Source organism: Lepus europaeus, unplaced genomic scaffold, assembly GCF_033115175.1.
Source record: "Lepus europaeus isolate LE1 unplaced genomic scaffold, mLepTim1.pri SCAFFOLD_29, whole genome shotgun sequence".
In the NCBI taxonomy this organism is placed as follows: Eukaryota; Metazoa; Chordata; class Mammalia; order Lagomorpha; family Leporidae; genus Lepus; species Lepus europaeus.
In genome coordinates this window covers 8,658,718-8,673,787 of record NW_026909167.1, presented here as the reverse complement: position 1 = coordinate 8,673,787, position 15,070 = coordinate 8,658,718, and the positions used below count along the sequence as shown (strand labels likewise).

Genomic DNA, 15,070 nt, shown 5'->3' with positions numbered 1-15,070 from the left:
GGCAGGTCTAGAGGATGCTGGGCGACGTGCCTTCGGGTGCAGGGAGCCTCCCTCCAGAGAGAAACGTCCCAGACCCAGTGATGATGGCGGTGGTGGGGGCATGAGGCAGGAGAGGTGGGGGGGAGGGGTGCTAAGGTTGAGAGGGGAGGGGCGACAGAGTCGGAAAACACTGGGGCCTCTGGGATGCTGGGGCCTGGGAGACAAAGGCCGTGCTCTGGGTGCCACCCAGGGCGTTCTGAGCCTGGAGGAGAGGGCACAACCAGATGCTGCCACATTCCAGGTCCGGGACCCAGCAGGCCCACAAGCACACCACCATCAATCCTGGAATGCCTGTGGCAAGACATACCTTCCTGGGCCCAGGAAGTCCCTGGGGTGGAAGCCGGGGAAACCCCATGCAGGGTGGGAGGCGAAGGGTGGCCGTTTGCTCAGCTTTGGGCTCTCTCTCTCCCTGCTTCTCTCTTGTTCTCTTCCTTTCCGTCACCCTCTCTCTTTGTTTTGTCTCTCTTTCTAACACAAACAACTCTTTCCTACACCTCTCTCTCTCTCCCTCTGACCTCTGTCTCTCTCTCTCTCTGTCTCTGCTCTCTGTTTCTCTGTCTCTCACACACATATACACACACACACAGGAGCACACACCTAAAGACGCACAGAGAGGGATCTCCACATTGCCCTCAACCCTTTTCCTGTCCCAGTCCTGGGCCCGGGCAGCTTCTGGGTAGGCTGGAGCATTGACCCTTGGCGCCACTTGGTGGTCCCCTGCAGAGCTCTGAAGCTGGCCGCAGGGGTGGTGTCCCAGCCTGGTTCACAGCAGGGAATCCCCAGCGCTCATCTCTCGCCTTCCACCAGAAGGTGGACCCAGGACTTCGTTCCCCACCCTGACCGCGGCCCGGCCACAAGGCTTGTCTGAGGTCAGAGGAGAAGCGTCCTGTCCCTGGGGAACCAACACAGGAACCGCCACTGGCTCCTGCGTCTCACACCCCCCCACACACACACCTCCCCGTCCCACACCAAAGCCTCCTCCCCGCCGACCTCCACTCTAGTACAGGATGGCTGCTCTCCCGCTCATCATGTCGCCCGGGAATCAAGGAGGCAGTTGCTATACCCGGGCTCTGGATCCCCTCCCACAGTGCCCCACCCACAGCCAACCCCGACCCAGCCCAATGCCCTGCCTCTCCGCGCCCCCGCCCCCAAACACACCAGCTCTGCAGCCGCCCAAAGATCATGATGATGGCTAGCCAGGGCGGCATCCCGCGGCCGGCCTGAACCACAGGTGGAATGGGAGGGGGACGGAAGGACGGGGGAGAGGATGAGAACAAACCAGGCCCGAGGGCCTACCCCTCTCCCAGCAGGGTCAGCGGTCCCGACGATGGAAGGGACCTGTTGCCTGACCGTGAAGTGCAGCTGTGCAGGTTGGTGGCCTGGGAGGCACCATCCATGGATCTCCCCACCCCCTACCCAGGCTGTGGGGAAGAAGTGAGTGGGAGCGCAGAGCGGGTGATGGATATTCATGAGAGGGGGTGGGCCGAGCGCCGGTATGTAAGGGGCGGGACTGCCAGCCAGGCCAGCACTCAGCAGCCCGCAGTGGCCAGAGCCAAAGCCGGTGCCGTGCCCGAGAACCTCGACGACCCAGGACCATGTTGACCGCGCATCACAGGGACCTGCTGCGCGCTTCCTTTGACGGCAACCCTTATCCTGGCGTCGGGCTCAGAGAAGAGCTGGCCCCGGTGCAGGTGTGGTTTCAAAACGAGAGGAAGCGGCGAAGGCGCGCACCAGACCCGCTGGACTCAGAGCCGGTGGGGCCGGGCAACTGGCACCAGCGCACGCCCATCTCGGGGCCACAGCCGAGATCCTCCTGCGGGCCTTCGAGCGGAATCGCTTCCCCGGCATGGCGACCAGGGAAGAGCTGGCCAGAAGCACGGGCCTCCTCGAGGGCCAAATCCAGATCTGGTTCCAGAACCGCAGGGCCTGCCACCCGCAGCAGTAGAGCCCAAGCTCAGGCGGAGCCTTGCCTTGCCCTGAACGAGGCCCCGAGGCTGCTCCTGTTCCCAGCTGCAGCCCCTGCAGCCGCAGCGGGGTGTTGCCGCAGGACCCTCCCGCACGCCGCGGGCCCCCCGTCCCGGAGGGACCCTATTGGTCTAGGGAGCCTGGCAGCCTTGCCCGGAGGAGGCGTCACGCACAGCCAGGCCATGCCTGGGTGGGCGCCCTGGGCTCCCCCTCTGAGCCTCCTGGTCCCTGGGGCGCCGCGGCCCAGCGGAGCGGTGGGGTTCTCCCTCACGCAGGCCCCGTGGTGGCCCCCACACCAAGGAAGGTGCGGGATGCCCGGGGGCAATGCGCCCCTCCCCTTCCTGTTGCTGCCCTCCGGAGACCTCAAAGGGCCCGCACCTGCGACCTGCCTGCCATCAGCCTGGGCCGGCTCTGGGCTCTGGGTCCCGGGCATGGGGGCCGTCCTGGGCCCCAGGGCTAGATGTGGTGCTGGGCACCCGTGCCGCAGCCGAACGCCTCACCCACCCCGGCCCAGGTCTTCCTGGGGCAGCTACAGCCAGCTGTGAGGTGGGCCCTCAGGCAGCCCCAGATCCGCCTCTCAGTGAGGATGAATACCAGGCTCTCCTAGAGCTGCTGCAGGCCTCCCCGGGGCGACATGCCTGTGTGCCCAGGGAGCCTCCCTCCCAACAGAAACGTCACAGACCCAGTGAGGATGGCGGTGGGGGTAGCTCACTTGTGATAAGACTCATCATAGTTCTTCCTATCACTACATTCCTTTCTCTGGTTCACTGATGATGACCTTGATCCTCTATATCATGAGGTAGGTAAAAGATTCTGAGAATCTGAGCTTTCTAAAAAATCTGATGTGCCTGCAGCTCCAGTACCAGATATGATGAATTCTTATTGCAGTGTTCATGTCATTTGGAAGACCCATTTGGAAGTACATCAGTGATAAAATCTGTTTCCTTGAGAGAGCTCTCCTTTGGTATGCATTGGTAAGTTGTTGCTCTACCACCTGCTCAAGCATACTTGCTCCCAACAAGCAAAGATTTAAGACTTTATACTCGGAAGAAATACCTTGGGAGCTGTGTAAGTGCAGACTCCTGTGCCTACTTGGAGCTTAACAAGATCCACCTGATTCTGATCTAGGTACTTCTCAGACCACACTTAGATACTACAACATAGGCAAAGTCTCCCTTCCAGGGAACCAGAAATAACCCACGCACAACTGCTCATAATTAAATTTGAGACCCTTTTCTGATACTTTTGATGAGCAGCCAAGAAATTGAAATTCTCTTATGCTTGATAATATTCCACATCTCCCAAGGTGATTCATGTGTTCTTCCTTTTTATTACTGGTCATTTTCTCCATGATGCTTTGTCTCTCCCTTTCCTTTGCTCAATGATGATCATTTTTGCTTTGATAAAGCACCTTTTTTTTTTTTTTGTGGTGCCGGCCCAGAATTCCCTTCATTGCTCAGTAAGACATAGTGCGTCAACTTACAGCTCAAAGTTCACTATTACCCCACTCTACTCTCAAGGAAATCATTTACACTTGCAGAGGACTGATTACATTAGCTTGGACCTGGCAGGAAATGACACCTCTGAAAAGACCAATGCCTGCCTCTGAGAAAAAACACACACAGTTGTCAGATTTTAAGTTTGTAAGGTTAGACCTGACAGGATTCTAATCAGAAAGGAGGGAATGGATCAGGAGAGGCTGAGATAGTCAAGCCTGACCTCATATACAAAAATAAGAATTAAAAGAAGGTGCTTTAGGCTGGCGCTGTGGCTCAATAGGCTAATCCTCTGCCTTGCGGCGCTGGCACACCAGGTTCTAGTCCCGGTCGGGGCACCGATCCTGTCCCGGTTGCCCCTCTTCCAGTCCAGCTCTCTGCTGTGGCCCGGGAGAGCAGTGGAGGATGGCCCAAGTCCTTGGGCCCTGCACCCACATGGGAGACCAGGAGGAAGGACCTGGCTCCTGGCTTCAGATCACAGTGCACCGGCCGCAGCGTGCTGGCCGTAGCGGCCATTGGAGGGTGAACCAACGGCAAAAGGAAGACATTTCTCACTGTCCACTCTGCCTGTCAAAAAAAAAAAGGGGGGGGGGAATTCCAATGGGGACCTCATGAGCCTCATTTTCTTACCCTCCTTTCTGTTTCAGTTTTTGTTTTGCTCTCTGCCTACTTGAAAATTATTCAGATATTGGTAGTGTCCAAACTCTATATATTTCTCCATAAATGGGAAGACTTCATTCCTATCCTCTAACCTGAATAAGGGCTTGCATTTCTGGTCCTAAACAAATATTTTCCTAGAGAAGCCCCTTCAACCTCCTTGTCTCTGGAAATGCCACATTCTCTTTTTAGAACAGTGTATTCTAACATATTGGAAATGATGTTCAGATGTGGAAGGCTCACTCGGGCATTGTTTCAACCCTGCAGGAAATTTTGAACTCTGTATGAGATTCTCATGTTTTCTTTAATGTTTTTCTTCTTTCTGCAAGAAAGCAGTCTCTCAGGCAGGACTGTAACATCTTGCTTCTGCACATCTCCTCAGCCTTCTTTTTGGTAAATTGAGCCCAGAGTGACTCTGGACTAGAGTGTCATACTGTCAGCTTTTTCATTTAAAAAATCATTGAAATTGCATGCTATGCTTCTCTCATCCTCAGGATATCTATAGCTATAAGCAACATTTACATAGTCATTTTCTTTTTTTTAACCTCTTATTGAATGAATAGAAACTTTGTGTATTTCTTAAGGACAATTTTATGAATATCGAGAATCTTCCCACTGTGTCTAACCTCCCACCCCCACTCCCACCCCTCTTCTTCCTCTCTTGTCTCCTACAATCAGTTTTATTTTATCCTAAGATCTATTTTCAATTAACTTTATACAAATAAGATTAGGTCTATAGTAAGTCAACAGTTCTTCAATTTCTATGGTAAAACAGAAAAGTAAAAGAAAAATGAATAAAGAAACTTTCTCTACAGTCAAGACAGGGCTGTTCAAAGTCATTGCCTCTTAGGAGATGGGAGGGTTGTGGATGGGAGAGAAGTTATGGGGGGAAAAAGCCACTGTAATCCAAAAGCTGTACCTTGGAAATTTATTTGTTAAATAAAAGTTGAAAAAAAGAAATACAACAAATAAGTGAGCTAGGAGATATCAGGTGATATCACTATGGAGTTTTTCAAGTGAAGAATTGCGGTGGTACTGATAATTGTTTTAAATGCATATAATAGTTTTGTGCTGTTCCATGTTGAAACCTTACAATATTTTTATAGCCTAAATGAACAGTTATTCCTATAATCATTATGTGTGCTCTTTTAATAAATTTTCACAAATATTGTCATCCATGATGACACAATCAACAGCTATAAAAATTGTGGAGAGCAAATGTGAGAGTATGGGAACTCTTCAATATTTGAATCCAATAAAAAGGAGTTCTTCTAGATGTTTATCAAGCAGATGGTGAAGGAATTTGTAGTAAAGAGTACTATTTACACAGTGAGTTTAAAACATTTTAATTTGTACTTATCTTTTTATGTTATTTCTTAACATTTGAATGATTTTATATTGTTCATTACTATATAAATGTAAAAAATGTATATTAATGTATGCTTGATGGGACTTCAGAGAGTCTTGGAAACATGTCACTAAATGATGTGAATTTTTTACAAATATTTTGAAACCTCCTTATACATGTGTATATAGATGTGTAGGCATGTATTCATGTTTAGGATTAGATAGAAATCAAAATTAAATATTTATTTATGTGTAAACATAAAAATTATTGATATAATTTTATATATAATAAAGCATAGTGAACTTTTATTAAAAAATAAAAAAGCTGATTTAACAATTTGACACTCCTGTTCATGGTGTCAGTAATCTCCCTAGGCTCTAGTCATGAATTGCCAGGGCTATGGAAGCCTTTAGGGTTCGCTGACTTTGATCTTATTCTGATAGGGTCATAGTCAAAGTGGAGGTTCTCTCCTACCTTCGGAGAAGGGTACCTCCTTCTTTGATGGCCCCGTTCTTTCCACTGGGATCTCACTCACAGAGATCTTTCATTTAGGTCTTCTTTTTTTTTCCATGATATCTTGGCTTTCCATGCCTGCTATACTCTCATGGGCTCTTCCGCCAGATCCGAATGCCTTGAGGGCTGATTCTGAGGCCAGAGTGTTGTTTAGGACATCTGCCATTCTATGAGTCTGCTGTGTATCCCGGTTCCCATGTTGGATCTTTCTCTCCCTTTTTGATTCTATCAGTTAGTATTAGCAGTTACTTGTCTTGTTTTTGTGATCTCTTTGACTCTTAGACCTATCAGAGCTATCAATTGTGAGCTGATATTGATCACTTGGACTAGTGCGATGGCATTGGTACATGCCACCTGGGTGGGATTGTATTGGAATCCCCTGGCACATTTCTGACTACAGGAGTCACTGTGTACTTACACCCCATGTGGGATCTGTCCCTAATGTGTCGTCTAAAGCGAAGTGATGCTATAACTAGTACTGAAACAGTATTTTTATACTATGTGTTTCTGTGTGGGCACAAACTGATGAGGTCTTTACTAATTATATACTGAATTGATCTTCTGTACATAAAGAGAATTGGAAATGAAAAAAAAACAACCTGGTGTTAAAATGGAAATGGCATAGAAAATTAATTAATTTGAAAAAAAAATTATGTAGGATCTCTGTCTTCAATGTGCTGTACATTGCTATTTAATGCTATAATTAGTAATCCAATGGTAGTTTATTCACTTTACGTTGCTATGTGGGCAAAATGTTGAAATCTTTACCTAATATATACTAAACTGATCTTCTGTATATAAAGAGAATTGAAAATGAATCTTTACATGAATGGAAGGGGAGAGGGAGCGGGAAAGGGGAGGGTTGCGGGCGGGAGGGAAGTTATGGGAGGGGGGGAGCCATTGTAACCCATAAGCTATACTTTGGAAATTTATATTCATTAAATAAAAGTTTAATAAAAAATAAAATAAAAAAGCTGAAAAAAGTGATACATCTTTTGGGAGCACTCAGACATAGCAGTAGCTTATGAGACATAAGAGTATCCTTTATTTAGTACATTATAGAGGCTGGCACCATGGCTCACTAGGCTAATCCTCCACCTGCAGCACCGGCACACCAGGTTTTAGTCCCAGTCAGGGTGCTGGATTCTGTCCCGGTTTCCCCTCTTCCAGGCCAGCTCTCTGCTGTGGCCTGGGAAGGCAGTGGAGGATGGCCCAAGTGCTTGGACCCTGCACCCACATGGGAGACCAGGAGAAGCACCTGGCTCCTGGCTTTGGATCAGTGTGGTGCGCCGGCCACGGCGGCCATTGAAAGGTGAACCAATGGCAAAAGGAAGACCTTTCTCCCTGTCTCTCTCACTGTCCACTCTGCCTGTCAAAAATAAAAATAAAAATACACTACAGAAAATAAGTCTTTGGGAACAATTTTGTTGTTAGTTAATGAAGCACCTACAAAAACAAGCAGTGGAGCTGTACACATTGGCCTAAATTATAAGATACATAAATATATCTTCAACTTAATATGCTAATATGGAGTAAATCTTTAAAAGCAAGCTTTATTACTAACTTCCCTAATACAACTCTTTGAGGACGGAAGTCCTGCATGGGAAGTTAGTGCACAGTGATTCCTGTTAATTTAACAATTAACACTTTTTAAAAAAAATTTGAGAGAGTTACAGACAGTGAGAGGGAGAGACAGAGAGAAAGGTCTTCCATCTGTTGGTTCACTCCCCAATTACTGCAACAACTGGAGCTGCACCAGTCTTAAGCCAGGAGCCAGGTACTCTATCCTGGTCTCTCATGTGGGTGCAGAGGCCCAAGGACTTGGGCCATCCTCTACTGCTTTCCCAGGCCATAGCAGATAGCTGGATTGGAAGAAGAGTAGCTGGGACTAGAACTGGTGCCCATATGAGATGCTGGTGCCACAGGTGGAGGATTAAGCTACTGCACCATGGTGCAAGCCCAAACAATTAACACTCATAAATATGATCTCAGTGATCACCTGGGGCTCTTGACATGAACTGCCTAAGCTATGGAAGTCTTTTGAATACACAAAGTCTGTCAATATTTAGACAAAGGCATAAACAAAGTGTAAGTTCTCTCCTAACTTCAGAGAGAAGTACCTCCTTTAATGATCACTTCTTTCCACTGCACTCTCAAGCATAGATGGTCCTTCATGTAAGAAACTTTTTGCCACAGAGTCTTGGCTTTCCATGCCTGAAATGCTCTTGTGATCTTTTCAGCCAGACAAGCATGACTTAAGGGCTGATTCTGAGGTCAGAATACTACTTATATTGGTTACCATTCTATGAGTCTTCTGTCTGGATAGCTTTCCGTGTTGGAGCCCTTACTCCTTTTTAATTCTATCTATTATTTTTTTTACCTATTAATCCTATTGATATCACTTTAACACTTAAAATGCTATTTTGCCTCTTAGCATAAGTGGACTTGGGGTCTCATGTCAAATTTTTAAACTATACCCTTAAAAGTAAATCTGTGGTAATGTATACAGAATTATACAGCTTTGCAGTTACAAACTTCATACACTTCATAATTACAACTTTAGGAACATGGTGATTCTTTCCACTCTGCCTGCTCTGCCACCCACATCCCCACCCCTCTTCCTCCTCCCTCTCTTATTCCCTCTTTTATTTTTGACTAGGATATATTTTAATTTAACTTTATAGATATATGATTAACTCTATGTTAAGAGTTCAACAAACAGTAAGAGAGAAAAAAAGAAAATAGTGTTCCTCAGCATTAGAGACAAGGGCTGTTCAGAGTCTTTGCTTCTCATAGTGTCAATTTCACTTGTGCAGATTGCCTTTTAGGTACTCTGTTAGTTATCGTGGATCAGGGAGAACATATGGTATTTTTCCCTTTGGTTCTGGCTTGTTTCACTAAGTATGGTGTTTCCAAAATTCATCCATTTTGATGCAAATGACCAGATTTCATTTATTTTACTTCTGGGTAGTATTCCATAGTGTACATAACTCCTTAATTTATCCAGTCTTTGTCAAGCATTTGTGTTGATTCCATTTCTTTGCTATTGTGAATTGAGTTTCAATAAATATCGGGGTATGATAATTCTTTCAACTGCCAATTTCATTTCCCTTGGTTAAATTCCTAGGAGTGGGATAGCTGGGTCATATGGAAAGTCTATATTCTTATTTCTGAGTTATTTTCATACTGTCTTCCATAGTGGTTTTACCAGTTTACATTCCCACCAAGAGTGGATTAGAGTACCTTTTCCCACAAATCCTCACTAGCATATGTTGTTTGTTGGGTTTTGTATGAAAACCATTCTAATGGGGCTGAGACAAAACCTCTTTGCGGTTTTGATTTCTATTAACCTGACAGCTAGTGATCCTGAGCATTTTTCATGTGTCTGTTGGCAATTTGGATTTCCTCTTTTGAAAAATGTCTGGGGGCTGATGCATTGACACAGTGGGTTAACACCCTGGCCTGAAGCACTGGCATCCCATATGGGTGCCAGGTCATGACCTGGCCACTCATCTTTCAATCCAACTCTCTGTTATGGTCTGGGAAAGCAGTAGAAGATGACCCAAGTACTTGGGCCCCTGCACCTGTGTGGGACACCTGGAAGAAGCTCCTGGCTCCTGGCTTTGGATTGTCACAGCTCCAGCTATTGTGGCAATTGGGAAGTGAACCATTTGATGGAAGACCTCTCTCTCTCTCTCTCTCTGCGCCTCTCTTCTCTCTGTGTAGCTCTGACTTTCAAATAAATAAGTCTTAAAAAAAAGTCTGTTTAAGTCATTTGACCATTTTTAACTGAGTTGTTTTGTCATTGTTGAGCTTCATGATCTTTTTATATAATTTGGTTATTAATTCTTTATCAATTGTGTAGTTTGCAAATATTTTCTCCTCTTCACTTTGCTGATTGCATCTTTTGCAGTGAAGAATCTTCTCAATTTGATGTAATCTCATTTGTCAGTTTTGGCTTTGATTGCCTGTACTTCTGGAGTCTTTTCTAAGAATTTTTTTCTATACCAATGTCTTCAAGGGTTTCTCCCATTTTCCCTAATAATTTGACTGCATTTGGTCACAAATTTAGGTTTTTAATCCATTTAAGGAGGATTTTTTGTTTAAGACGTAGGAGTCTTGCTTCATATTTCTAGATGTGGCTATCCAGTTTTCCCAGCAACATTTTTTGAAGAGACTGTCCTTACTCCAGGATTGGTTTTAACTGTTTTTCAAAGTTAAGTTGGTTGTAGATGCTTGGATGGATTTCTGGAGTTTCTATGCTGTTCCATTAATCTGTCTGTTTTTGTACCGGTACCAGGCTCTTTTGATGATAATTTCTCTGTAGTGTGTCTTCAAATCTGGTATTATGATGCCTCTGGTTTTGCTTTTGCTATATAAGATTACTTTAGTTGTTTGGGGTCTCCTGTGTTTCCTATGAATTTCAGGTTCATGTTTTCTATATCTGATAAATATGCCCATGGCATTTTGATTGGTATTGCACTGAATCTGTAAATTGCTTTTGGTAGTATGGACATTTTGATGATTTTGATTCTTATAGTCCATGTTCATGGAAGATTTTTCTATTTTTATTGTATCTTCTATTCCTTTCTTTAAAGTTGTGTAATTTTCATCAAATACACATTTGACATCCTTGGTTAAATTTATTCCAAGATGCTTGAATTTTTTGAAGCTATTGTGAATGTGATTGATTTTAGAAGTTCTTTCTCAGCCTTGGAATTGTCTGTGTATATAAAGTCTGCTGATTTTTGTGTGTTTATTTTCTGTGCTGCTAGTTTACCAATCTCTTCCATGAGTTCCAATAGTCTCTTAATGGAGTCTTTTGGATCCCCTATATGGTGGATAATGTCCTCTCCAAATAGGGATAGTTTGACTTTCTCTTTCCCAATTTATATCCCTTTGATTTCTTTTTCTTGCCTAATGGCTCTGGCTAAAACCTCAAGGACTATCTTGAATATCAGTGGTGAGAGTGGGCATCCTTGTCTAGTTTCAGATCTCAGTGGGAATGCTTCCAACTTTTCCCCATTCAACAGGACACTTCAGTTCAGCTTTCTCAGGCTAAGCACTGATGCCATTCAATGAATGGATACATGATAAAATGTAAGAAGATCACATGTTTCCATCCTTAACAAGCATTCAGTCTTCTGTATATCTAATTATCTTTGATGGAAAAATTATCTAAATATTGCCTCTATGTGTCTCGGTAATGTAGTGTTATTATACCTGGACAAACACTGAAGACAGTTTAAGTGTGAGCAAAAATAGGTCATAAAGATTGTGGAGCATGAGCCTACTGAAACAGAAAGTTCATGGATTTTGCAAAATTAACTCTTTCCTATTGACCAGTAAACCTTCACTTGAGTTCTCTCTATCTTATCCTATTAAATGTTGACATCAATAGCTATGTCACATAGCTGTTGGGTGATATATATGTATATATGTATATATGTGTGTATATATATATGTCAAGCTTTTAATAAGTATTTGACAAATATTAATAATTATATTCATATAATTACGGTTACTGCTTTTACTGGTAAAATGTGGCATAATAATGCAAGCTCTGAGTACAAGATTACCTGACTTCAAATCTGAAAACTGTCAATTACTAGTTGATTACTATTGAGAGGTCTATCCTGCTCTTTCTTGCCCAAATTAAACAAAATTTTTATTCCTAGGAAGGAAACTGAAGAGAAGACAGCACTGGAACTCACAACGAGGAAAAAGAGGTAAGAAAACATAGGATTATTGAAAAATTGATAATTAATATTAATTACCAATAATCAAGAAAATACTTTCAAAGTTGTTTTTCCTTGCTCGGAAAAGCTCCTTGAAATTACTGTTTAAAAACATGGAAGTTTTGCTGGCACCACAGCTCACTAGGTTCATCCTCTGCCTGCAGCACCAGCACCCTGGGTTCTAGTCTTGTTTGGGGAGCAGGATTCTGTCCCAGTTGCTCCTCTTCCAGTCCAGCTCTCTGCTGTGGCCCAGGAAGGCAGTGGAGGATGGCCCAAGTGCTTGGGCCCTGCACCCGCATGGGAGACCAGGAGAAGCTCCTGGCTTCGGATTGGCACAATGCACTGACCGTAGCTGCCATTTGGAGGGTGAACGAACAGAAAGAAGACCTTTCTCCCTGTCTCTCTATCTCTCACTGTCTAACTCTGCCTGTCAAAAAAAATGGAAGTTTTTATACTTTTTTTCTTAGAGGAAAATATTTATTACTTTTTCAGAGACAGTCTTTATTGATCTAACAAAATTATTTTCTCAGAATTGTGTTTGGGTAGTGAAGTGAATAATAATAATGAATCCAAAGTTCTAGACATGAAGATATATGTGTGTAGCCTGGTGAAAAATAATAATGTCAATTATAGTAGATAATATACCTGGGGGGACATACCAGCGGGTAAGAAGAGACTGTTGCCATTGTGGCTAGAATATGCTGCCACTTCAATCAGCTCTGCTTATGAAGAGGACAGAAATCAAGGTTACTTCAAAATATTTGTAAAATAATGCTCTTTGCACTCTGGCCTCAAAATCAGCCCATAAGGCATTAAGATTTGGCTGAAAAACCCATGAGAGTATTTCAGGCATGGAAAGCCAAGAGACTGTGGCAAAAAAAAACCTATATGAAAGATCTCTGTGAGTGAGATCCCAGTGGAAAGAACAGGTCATCAAAGAAGGAGGTACCTTTCTCTGAAGGGAGGAGAGAACTTCCACTTTGACTATGACCTTGTCGAAATAAGATCAGAGTCAGCAAACTCAAAAGACCTGCATAGCCTTGGCAACTCATGACAAGAGCCTAGGGAGATTACTGACACGATAAACAAGAGTGTCAATTTGTTAAGTCAACAACAGGAGTCACTGTGCACTTACTCCCCATGTAGGATCTCTGTCCTAAATGTGCTGTACATTGTGAATTAATGCTATAACTAGTACGGAAACAGTATTTTTCACTTTATGTTTCTGTGTGGGTGCAAACTGTTGAAAGCTTTACTTAATATATGCTAAATTGATCTTCTGTATATAAAGAGAATTGAAAATGAATCTTGATGTAAATGGAAAGGGAGAAGGAGAGGGAGATGGGAGGGTTGCGGGTGGGAGGGAAGTTATGTGGGGGAAAAAGCCATTGTAATCCATGAGCTGTACTTTGGAAATTTATATTCATTAAATAAAAGTTAAAAAATGCTCTTTGGATTAACTTTTATTACCAACCATTAATCTCATGCCTTTGAAATCAGTTCAGCAAAAATTATCTGCAATGATGGAAAGAGGCTTTCTTTCAATTGACATATAACTTCTTTTTTTTTTTTTTGGCAGCAGAGTGGATAGTGAGAGAGAGAGATACAGAGAGAAAGGTCTTCCTTTACCATTAGTTCACCCTCCAATGGCCCCTGTGGCCAGTGTGCTGTGGCCGGCACACCATGCTGCTCCAAAGCCAGGAGCCAGGTGCTTCTCCTGGTCTCCCATGCGGGTGCAGGGTCCAAGCACTTGGGCCATCCTCCACTACCCTCTTGGGCCACAGCAGAGAGCTGGCCTGGAAGAGGGGCAACCGGGACAGAATCTGGCACCCCGACCAGGACTAGAACCTGGTGTGCTGGCGCCGCAAGGTGGAGGATTAGCCTATTGAGCCACGGCGCCAGCCCGGCAAATAACTTCTAGGTATTTGTTTTAATGACTAGATCAACTAAGCTCGCTCACTCACTCTCTCTCTCTCTCTGTATATATATATATATAATTCACTTAAAGCCTATGAAATGTGTATACCCCTCTTCATGGAATCCTTTGTAGATTCATTTCCCCCAGGACTCACGGTCTGAGATGGTAATAATTGGCACATGATAATTTAAGACTAACAATTCATTGTTTCAAAAGAATTAATAGTTAATCAAGTAGAAGAAATATATACAATAATAAAAAATAATGGTCTAAAAGTCTTTAGTATACCTTATAAAATGAACTAAAACTAAAATATAGATGTAGATCTGAGAAATATCATCCATATCCATTTTTTCAAGTGCTACTAATTAAAATAAGGAGAAAGTGATAGCCATTTGACACAACTGCATAGATGCTGTTTGGGATGCCCACATCCCATATCAGAGTGTCTGGATTTCACTACCAAATATTCTGATTCCAGCTTCCTGCTAATGCATACTCTAGGAGGTAGCAGGTGTTAGCTGAAGTAGTTGGGTGCCTGTTACCTTCCTGGAAGACCTGTTGGTTCCTTCCATCAGCCTGGCTCAGCTAAGGCTACTGTAGGCAATTGGGGAGTGAATCAGTGAATGGTGGACTGATTCATTCTCTCTGTTCACTTGCTTGCTCTCTCTCTCTCTCCCCTAATCTTTAAAATAAACAAATATTTTTGAAAAAAGGAAAAATAATGAGCCAACACCTTCATATTATATCATTTAATACCTACAACAACCATTTAAAATGGAAACCAACATTATGAGTTACATCAGTTATCTCTTGCAGTCTAACAATTTAACCCAAAACCTAGGGGCCTAAAACAAAACATATATGCTATCTTATAGCTTCCATGAATCAGAACTCTTAGGAAGACCAAGTTGGGTTCTCTGAGTTTCAAGTATATAGCAATCAAGGTATTATCCAGGACTTTGGTCAACTCAAGGTTCAAATAAGATATGATCAGATTCCAGTTCCATTTACAGTTCTTCATGTGGTGTTTGAACAAGAGCTCTCTTTGGTTCTACTAGATTCTATTGAAGCTTCAATTAGGGTAGAATCAGCATCCAAGCTCACTTAAGTGATCATGTGCTAAATTCAATTCCTCATACATTGTTGTATCAAGGCCTCACTTCCTCAGGGCCTTTTGGATAGAGATTGGCCTTGGTTCCTTGCTACATGGAGATTAAAAATTATAGTGTGGAACTGTTGAATCAAGCGCGCCAGGGCAACACTGCAGTCAGAATTCAGCTTTCTGGTTCTGCTCCTGAGAGAGCCCCAGCCAGCTCAGATGCTTCTACTCTGAAGTTCCCTCACCGCAGGGCCCTGAGGAGGACGCCCGGAGTCCCGGGAAGCCGGAAAGCGG

The 15,070-nt window shown here is 43.9% G+C and overlaps 1 protein-coding gene across 1 annotated transcript; it reads left to right on the top strand.

Moving 5' to 3' along the window:
* The first annotated feature begins 1,275 nt into the window (after positions 1-1,275).
* Positions 1,276-1,984, top strand: LOC133754824 (putative double homeobox protein 3). Its single transcript, XM_062185213.1, is given in 3 exon segments — positions 1,276-1,532; positions 1,655-1,839; positions 1,842-1,984. Coding segments are annotated over 3 exon segments (585 nt in total).
* The last annotated feature ends 13,086 nt before the right edge of the window (positions 1,985-15,070 follow it).